General features: G+C 36.8%; 1 protein-coding gene across 1 annotated transcript; it reads left to right on the top strand.

The window, feature by feature from the left end:
- Positions 1-379: 379 nt before the first annotated feature.
- On the top strand, positions 380-3,750 carry LOC128995536 (uncharacterized). Its single transcript, XM_054420554.1, has 2 exons — positions 380-920; positions 1,310-3,750. The coding sequence occupies exons 1-2, from the start codon at positions 380-382 to the stop codon at positions 3,748-3,750; spliced, it is 2,982 nt and encodes a 993-aa protein (XP_054276529.1).
- The last annotated feature ends 6,296 nt before the right edge of the window (positions 3,751-10,046 follow it).

Consider the following 10,046-nt stretch of genomic DNA (forward strand, 5'->3'; position numbering starts at 1 on the left):
CTGTTCTTTCAAAAAGGAATCTATTCTGAAACTCTTGCGGTCCAGTAACGATGTACTTACAGCTCGAGCCAAACTTCAAGGCTAGAAATGTTTATGTTGGTTTACAGCGAAGTAAAGTTTGCACACGTTGCATGGATTAAACATTGCTTCGGATATGTGCTTGTGATATAAATTAGTCATCAGCTGTTTGATATTGTGAACATTTTTATTTGTTTATCTTTGGAGGATTTTTATTGATTCTTGTTGTCAAGGAGAAATCAATATTTTCCAGAGTTGGATTGTTCTGATGTGTAGAAAATGTTAGTTTGTTAAAGCATTAAATATCTTAATTATTTTTTTTAATTTGCATGTTGATTTAATTACAAGCTATTTCGGCATAATGTCAGGTACTGGTGTTAAGTTCTCAGACTTGATTAAGCAGTATGATGGAAGTGGTGATTTTAGTGAGTGGTTAAAGAAACTAGAATTGGTATGTAAGCTCCAAAAGGTGAAAGACTTGCAGACAGTTCTCCCCCTATTTTTGGCTGGAGGAGCATTTTCTGTATATGACGGGCTAGCAGAAAATGTAAAGAGTAACTATGAGGCTCTCACCAATGCATTGCTGCAGGCCTTTTCTGCGAACTGTTTTCAGGCTTATGCAGAATTTACAGCTAGGCGTCTACTTCCCGGTGAGTCACTAGATGTATATGCTTCTGATTTGAAGAGACTGGCAAAATTGGTGGACCCTTTTGTATCTGATGAGTGGATTAAGAGCGCAGTTGTACATGGCTTGCCAGAAGATACTCAAACCCAGTTGAAAGCTGCGTGTTCTCTTCAAAGCATGGAGTTGTCGGATGTAATGACAAGAGCTAGGAATCTGTTGGGCAGTGAGTCAAACTTTGGGGCGGTTGCACAGGCTAATGCCAAAGTTTTCAAAGTTGGTAAACAGTGGTCTAAAAAATGCTTTGTTTGTGAGAGGGAAGGCCACGTAGCACGTTCGTGTCCCCATCTAAATCGTGAGTCAAAAGTAACCTGTTACCGGTGTGGGGAGGTAGGACATTATGCCTCAAAATGTTCACAAATTCCAAAAAACGAGTGAATGGGGCTGCCTTATGTTGCGCGGGTGGCCCAATTTCTTCAGCGCAACTCCCTACATTAACAATAAGTGTGTCGGGTTTTAAATGCTGTGCCTTGCTGGACTCAGGTTGTTCAAGGAGCATTGTGTCACCTAGTTTAGTGAAATATGGAGTAGAACTGAAGCCAGTAAGTCAAAGGATTATAATGATGAATGGAGAATCAGTTGAGTGTAACATGACATGTATGTTACAAGTTTTGATAAGAGGTGTTCCGCTCAAACTGAGTTGCTTGGTTGCCAGTGTATTGCCAAGGTATCAGATGCTTCTAGGGATGGATGCAGTGACTGCAATGGGAGGTGTCACTATTGATGGAGATGGCACTATTACGTTCAGGGACGTTGGTATCGGAGCGATGGCTGAGGCCAAGAAGGAGCTGTGCATGAAGGAAACCTCGGAGAATGGCAACGATGAGATCGCTATTAATGATTGTGACTTTAATGCGAAATTTGTTGATGGAAAATGGACTGTTGAATGGAATTGGAAAGATGGCGGTAAAACACCTAAGATAAATAACCAAGTACCTTCATACTCAATTTCAAAAGAGGCAAGGGAGGCGTTTGACGCTGAAGTGCATGATTGGATAAGAGACGGTTGGCTCCAGCCTTATGACGGGGAGTTTGATGGCTTAATTCCTTTAATGGCGGTCGTGCAACATAACAAGGACAAAGTGCGACCTGTAATGGATTACAGGGAATTAAATCAGTATGTCTCAAGCCATACAGCAGAAAGTGAGGTTTGTGGGGAAAAGCTAAGGATGTGGAGAAAGCTAGGAGAACATGTGAGCACTATCGACCTTCGTAAGGCATATCTCCAAATCCATATTGCTCCTCATTTATGGAAATTCCAAGTGGTCCGATTTAAGGATAAGAATTATTGTCTAACACGACTCGGGTTTGGTCTAAATGTCGCACCGAAAATAATGAGCAAAATTGTTAATAAAGTGCTGTCAATGGACCCAATAGTCCGAAGTGCTACGGACTCTTATGTTGACGACATAGTGGTGAATGAGAACATTGTTGACGGTGATGTAGTAAAGAAGTTGTTGGAAAAATATGGGCTGTCAGCGAAACCAGTGGAGCCACTTGATGGAAGTAGGGTTTTGGGGCTTAACGTCTCAAAAAGAGATGGCAAGTTGATGTGGACCAGAGACAACAAGATAAAAGCTTTGGATAAAATTGAGACCAAGAGGGATGTGTACTCCTTGTGTGGGCAGTTAATCGGACATTTCCCGGTGGCTGGTTGGCTTCGACCAGCATGCAGTTTTCTTAAGAGGCAATTGACAGATTTGAAATGGGACGATGTGGTGGGCAACCGAATCAAGATAATGTTAGGAGATATAATGGAAAGCGTAAAAGAAAAGGATCCTGTGTTTGGAAAATGGGCAGTGTCATCTAGTGACAAAGGAACTGTGTGGTGTGATGCTAGCAGCTTGGCGATCGGTATTTGCATTGAAATTGATGGTGAAATAGTTGAGGACGCGTCTTGGCTAAGGAAAGAAGATGATTCGGCGCATATTAACTTAGCTGAGTTAGAGGCTTTGTTGAAAGGAGTGAACTTAGCTTTGAAATGGAATTTGAAGGAGTTATACTTGGTCACAGATTCGGCCACCGTTTATGCTTGGGTAACATCCATATTAACAGGAGACCGACGTATTAAAACACATGGGATGGGTGAAGCTCTTGTAAGAAGACGGTTGGGTTTGTTAAAAGACCTCATATCAGAATGTGGCCTTAAGGTGAGGATGGATCTGGTTAAATCGCAATTTAACAAAGCAGATCGCCTGACGAGAGTTCCTAAAAAGTGGTTGGCAAGAGAGGAGGAAAAGACCAGTATTGCAATGATGGGTGAAGAAGAGGATGAGGATAAACAAAAGTTGGTCAAAAGAATCCATGGTCTGCATCACTTTGGTGTTAATCGAACTCTTTTCACAGTTAGGCGTTGTTACCCGGCCGTTGAGTTTAGTAAACAGGACGTTGACTGCGTAGTCAAATCATGCAAAGAATGTTTATCTGTTGATCCATCCCCCATCAAATGGAAGCCGGGGCACTTGGATTGCGACAAGAATTGGCACAGGCTTGCGATTGATGTGACTCATTATGGGTCATATAAATTTCTTACAATTATAGATTGTGGTCCAAGTCGGTTTTGCATTTGGCGACGGATCCCAAGTGAGACTAAAGAACAGGTAGTAAAAATCTTACTTGAACTGTTTTCAGAACGAGGTCCACCCCAAGAACTATTAATGGACAATAGTGCAACATTCAGATGTGAACAAATTGAACAACTGTGTGAGGAATGGGGGGTTATCCGTCGTTTTAGGTGTGTGAACCGTCCGTCCGGCAATGGAATCGTTGAACGAAACCATAGAACGATAAAGAGAATGGCAACAAGAACCAGAAGAAGTGTCCAAGAAATGGTATATTGGTATAATCTAACACCAAAAGAAGATTTGAATGAAGAGTCGACACCAAGCTCTAGATTGTTCTGCTACAGGTGGAGGTGTAAGGGCGAATCTGTAAATTGTGACGAGCAACTAAGAACTGAGTTTTCACCTGATGAACCTGTGTTTGTCAAGCCTAAAAATTCCTTATGTACTACGAGATGGAAGCCTGGTGTGGTCTCACGGCAGCTCTAACAAACCAGTGTAGAGGTTGATGGTATGCCACACCATATTGCTGATGTTCGTCGTGCTGGTGTTGACACCACGGGGGCGTGTGCTTGTGATATAAATTAGTCATCAGCTGTTTGATATTGTGAACATTTTTATTTGTTTATCTTTGGAGGATTTTTATTGATTCTTGTTGTCAAGGAGAAATCAATATTTTCCAGAGTTGGATTGTTCTGATGTGTAGAAAATGTTAGTTTGTTAAAGCATTAAATATCTTAATTATTTTTTTTAATTTGCATGTTGATTTAATTACAGGATATATTGGGACCGATGGTTGTGGCACGAGTCAAAATATTGCTCTACAGTTTGTTAAACAAACCGTGCTCAGTTAACCAAGAGATTTACTTACAGAATTTGAAAAAAATTTGGTTTTGTTCATCGGGCTGCGAAAGATTACGCTTGAAGCAAAGAAATGTCTTTAAATTCTGTACCTACAGTGTTGAATTTCCTATCTTATGCATCTTATGTATTTCCTATGTTCTAGCCCGGAACTGTTTTACACATTACTTCAGTTGTCATAGTAGAGAGTTGCGGCACTATCACATAGTAAAATTCCATTGGTGTTTGGTGGGATTTGAACTCGGGACCTCTGGAACCGAAGCCCCGCGCTCTCCCACTAGCCTAGCTCACTTCCCATAATCCGTAGAGTAAAAGTAATCAGTGGAAGTTGGGTAGGAAATTTGAGTTTTGCTTCGGGGATAGTTTGAATTATGCCGTACAGTAAAAAACATTATAGTTTTAATATACATTTAAGACTTGATAACGATTCTCATTCAAATTTTACTCTTTTACAAAACGTAATTTAGGCAGTAGAGTTTGTTCACTTTTTACAAACATTAACATACTGTACTTTATTTTAACCGGGTTTTCAGAGAATTCTTAGATGAGGGATATTCAAAGAACGTAGTGTTAAGTGTTTAAAAGTAAAGCAAACTGGACAAAATTGAACATATCAATTTGTGTACATAACCATAACACGGCATTGAAAAATTCAATATCAGAGTCAACAAAGCACAAGTGTAATGGAAATATATTTCAAAATCTTTACTTGGTTAAAGTTTTACATAGTTCAATGAGGCTTAAATTTGCGGATTTACAAAAAAAACTACATTATCAATCGAAGCCATTAGTGAATTCATACAAAAAACTTTATCACATTAACATGGCAAATATTAAATTAAATAACTGTATGATTCTTTACTCTAAAAGGTGCATATACGCACAAATTACTTCCATTCAATACCAAATACGCATAAGTAACTAAATTAATACTAACTAATTCGTACACATTACTACATTTGTTTTAGTTAAGCTGTTGAGGAATTTGGGTTATCTGTTATCATAAGCTCTGTTAACACAAGCTGTTGAAAGGTGGTCTGTGTATAGTATTTCAGCTGCTGAAAGTGCGATAGCTGATAGGTCTACCATTTGGCCAGTGTCCAGTGAGCTCTGAAAACCGACTTGAGCAAAACTTCTATAAGCCTCTGTAACATATTGACTCCGGGCTTAAGTACTGACTGTAACTCTTCATTTAATCTCAGTAGTATACAACCTCGTTTTTGGTTATTTCCAGCCTATGACACAGTTAGATGATGTGGCTTAACACGCGCTTGAAAATAAATGAACCAAGAATTTGGAAGTCAATAAAATGTAGAAATTGTTGTTTGACCCTTTATTGTTACTTTATTTTAATTTGATTAGCCAAGCTGTAAACTAAGGAGATGTACAAAGTTGATACTGTTCAAAAGACAAAACTTTGTTGTTTCATTAGTCACGGGTACACGAAGTATTTGGTGGTAAATAATTTTACGTTTTGTGTTAAATTGATGGATTAAAACAGGTAAGAATATGTTTTTGGTTTATAGATTATTTGTATAGGCTACTTAAAAGTCATATCTTGGATACATAAGATTTTTATAGGTATGCCATCCACCTTTACAAGCCAGTTGCATTGATGTAAAAATTAAATATGTATTACGTAATAAGTTCATCCTTCAGTTTTTTTTATCATTGGTAGTAACTGGGTAATGCCTATTGAAAACTTAAACGTAAGAGGAACTAAGCTTTGTTATATCACACAAAAAAAAAAAAAAAAAAAAACTTATGAATCTTACTGTTTGAAGATATCTTAAGTGATACATTATATGCTTGCTTCCCACTTCCCAAATAATTAATATATATTATATTGCACTAAATAATACACTAATCAACAATTAAAAGGACAAAAAGATAACTTGGCAATCACTGGTTTAATAAACGGTTTTTAAGGTAAAAAAAAGTAAATTTGCATCATAACTGAAAACCAAAATACTATATCTCTTAAGAAACACATGTAGAAAAATAACTAGCTGCGAAGTATGAAAATTCAAACTGTAAAACGTATTTTGAATCACAGAAAAATTGAATATCAATTCACAACACTTATGTATAAATACAATTTAAATTTCTCGCATGTTTAAACGTCTTTGTATTGGTTTGAAAACCAACAATGTTTGTTCACTGGAATGTGAAGTAAAGTTTGTTTGGGTTTATGTAAACACTACGAGCCGTAGTGGTGACGGAGGGAAAGTGGGTAAAATCAAACTAAATTATGTATCCAAGCCAAATAATTGAAAGCTGAACACACACACGTTTACTCTAGGGATTTGTTATCTGGATTTTAGTATATATAAAAATAAGTGAACCCAAGCAGACAACGTAAAACCATTAAGAATATAATTTTTTTTTAAATTATCAAGCAAACCTACTACGCCGTATTCCTTACTTCATCCACTGTCTTTCTACTTGGTTCCTAACCATATGCAACAATTAGTTTCGTCGACGAATACTATAACAGACCTGGTATGGATCATAAACATAAGCAAATAATGTTCCTGGCCCAAAAGTAAACATAATTTAATATTGCTTTTGGAGCTGTCTAAACCATACGCTAATGTTTTTAGTATACGACTCGGACCAGTTACGTAATTTTTGGTTTCACCATAGTAGCCGAAAATATGTGAAGTGAAATCAAACTTCTCGTTAAGAATTGTTCGCTTCGTAGTCAAATAAACTGTTAAGGTTCCCCTCTACCTTTCATTTTGACCATTGGGTTACGCTGGATTAAACCCTTGTTCTCAATAAAGTGAAATTAGCTCTTTGGGAACCCCCCTTTATAACACCTCTTTATTCCTCAGTCTAAGTTAACTATTATACGATTTATTAGCTTTCTTGAATGATTTCGAAATGCAAACAAGGTCAAGTGATGTTTTAAATTACAGTGCTGAAAGTACGAGCTACATACAAAATCTACATTATAGTTTAAATACAAAATTACAGTTTCAATATTAGTCAGTTTAGTGGGCGATTGATTCGTGTTTGTAAACATGGGTGAAAACCGCTTGGTTATTTTCTCATAAAATCTTTACGCATGTTTGAAATAGTAATCATTGATGGAGTATTTCCATTAACATCACAACAACATAAGTTTACCGTTACTAAAAATAAAATTCATCATTACATTGTTTACTAAGGAAAAATAATGTTTACTACCTTTTTTGGATTTTTCCAACGTGAACAAACAAAGATTTGTTTTTGTTTCATCAACTGTTTCAATTTGCAGCAGCCCAAACTGTACAATCAATGTAAATTTTAACTTTAAATTGAAGGCTTAACCCAAAAATGCTATGCGTTTTGTAATGTTCATAACTGTAAAAAAGGAATATCCAATGTCTGTTGTATTATGAAAATAATTAGTCTTTGTAGTGTAGCGAAAAGTAACGCTAGTGAAAGTAAAGTAAAGTAGTGAAAAGTGAAAGTGGGTTTATATTTTCGACCATAAGTGCTAGATGAATCTCGCAATAAACTTTAATATACCAACTCTTTTAATGAATTAGATTCCAACTACATGTTTCTCAGTGCTTAAAAAATAGTTTTACACAACTTCTATGATAAAAATTAACCTAATTGCTCAAGCGCACTACAATATCCACTCCAGATGTATAAACCACAGTTCACAACTCGGCACGATTTACAAACGCAGCAACAATGGCCACAGTACATTGCGTGGAATGTGTCTGGACCTCTGCCAGCCTGCAGTATGCTCCGTGTAGTCATTAGATTATTTTTACCAAGATTTATGAGTCCAATAAAATTGCAGTGTTCAACAGGAATTCCCGTTGTTTATAACAATAAAATAAATTATGCACGGTGATTGTGGTGGATGTTATTAAGGCGTAATGCTACATCACGGTGCTCTATGTTACCTGTTTTGCGTCAGGATTATATTTATTGCATAATTCGTTGCTGTAAGATTCTATTTTACTATATCGTTCTCAGTATTTGTCTTAGCTTACTGAGTGTTTTGTCGTAACTCAGTAGAACCTCGATAACAAGAACCTCGATAACAAGTCACCCTTTGATAACAAGGGTCATTTTCAAATCCCCTTGTAATTAGTTCACCCCTAATAAGATGTTATTGAAAACCTTGATACGAAGTCCACCTTGATAACAAGTCTCAATTTATAATCCCTATGAGAGTCTTGTTATCATGGTTCTACTTATGGGGACGCAGCTGTATTTAATTCAAGTAGAGTGGAATGAGATGTGTTAGGCAGCTTTTTTACCAAGATCTTTTGTTACTTTATTCAACATTATCTACCAAAATCTCTTTGTTGAATGGTATCTGGGCCTTGATTCCACATGTAAAAGACTACTGTTTTTTTTCGGGTAGTGTAAACTTAATGCCTATTCAATTCCTGACCTTTCACTTTGTTTAAATTAAAGTTTGTAATAATATTTTGTATTTAAAATAAAAATAAACCATATTATTTATCCTCCGTTAGCATAAATAAGCGAACTTTAACGTCAAAAAAGATAAAATTACACTGAGAAAGGAATTCTAGGGGGTTTTGTGAAATAAAATATTAAAATATGGGGCTGTAGATTTACAAAATGTCCCTTTATTTGTCGATCTGTAGTATTTTACACTCACGATTTAACTTTAGGTAACAACGTGTAAGGGTTACATTCAGACGTATTCTATAAAATCTTCTTTTGTCCAACAATGTTGCTCAACAATAACAATGGTCAGCTGGTCAGTGCGCATGCGCGCTCCGTCAGCAGCACAGCTGACTGTGATCAGCTGATCAGTCTCAGTCAGTATCACCGCGTCAGTGAGATGTGGCGCGTGTGTCGGTGGCTGTGCGTGTGCGTGTGTGTGTGCCTCGTCAGTGTATGTAATTGTCAGAGTGTTTGTCCGTCTCGTTGTCTCTGCTTCAGGACGACGGTCAGATGTATGTTCTTGTCTCTGGAGACGGTGCCTGCCATTCCCCAGGACACCACTATACTGTGAGTCCTTACATCCTTTTCTATGTCCTTAAACCAGTTTCTACGGTAAACTGCGAAAAATCTATTCTAAAACCCCAAAAGGTGACGGTCTAAGCTGCTGATAGCATGAGAGTCTTATAGAAAGTGTTAACTTAATTAACTCTTTAATCCAGAGCAAGCGAAGTTAAATTGAGCTTGAAGAAGAATAGGTGAAAAATGCCATTGGGGTTTCTGTTACCTTTAAAGTAGTACTGCATTTTGAATTTGTGACGTATTTCGTCCACTTTACACTCCCGCCACAGCAAACCTGCAGACTAAGAGAATTTCAATCGGTCTGATTGAATTTTTACAAAAATATCCCCATAAACATGTTATATTTTTTTAGTTTAAATAATTATATTTAAAAAGGCTTGTTGCTACAGGGAAGGGGAAAGAGGGGTTTTGATCACAAGCGATGAAATAAATAAATTCCCAAATTAGATGAAAATATGTCTATAATCAAGCAAACTGCAACATTTTCTTTTTCTCCATAACAATACCATTTTGTTTCAAATGAACAGTATCTTTCTCAATTTCTCCATAGCTTTAAATTGCAAAAAACTTTTTAATACACAATAGAAAATATATTGTTTGTTTTTTGGATCCACACGATGGATTTAATAAAAATCAGGAATTTAAATTTGTTAATGGTACAAATTTAAAAAATAACAATTTTTAAAAAATGATGAATCCCACCACACCCCATTCCCATGACCCGATCTCAACGGTTCGCGATCTCATTCTAGTTTATCCAGTTCTACCCATTCTCGCTGAATTTTATCAAAATCGGACCAAAGTGTGATTTTGACCTCTGGGGACATCGAAATAAAAATGTAAATCAATCCCGTATCTAGGTCTTACGGTGCCACCTACGGTAAAAGCTACTTCCCTAGGGGGAAATTCTTTGATAAATGACA

Source organism: Macrosteles quadrilineatus, unplaced genomic scaffold (genome assembly GCF_028750875.1).
Source record: "Macrosteles quadrilineatus isolate MER2022 unplaced genomic scaffold, UCM_ALF_1.0 Scaffold_5__1_contigs__length_97177068, whole genome shotgun sequence".
Taxonomy (NCBI): domain Eukaryota; kingdom Metazoa; phylum Arthropoda; class Insecta; order Hemiptera; family Cicadellidae; genus Macrosteles; species Macrosteles quadrilineatus.

What these genes read in the sequence shown, in the direction of transcription:
- LOC128995536 (XM_054420554.1), top strand. Translation starts at nt 380, where the DNA reads ATGTCAGGTACTGGTGTTAAGTTCTCAGACTTGATTAAGCAGTATGAT. An exon ending in TGCCAAAGTTTTCAAAGTTG is followed by an intron (nt 921 to 1,309) that starts GTAAACAGTGGT and finishes GTATGTTACAAG; the next exon opens with TTTTGATAAGAGGTGTTCCG.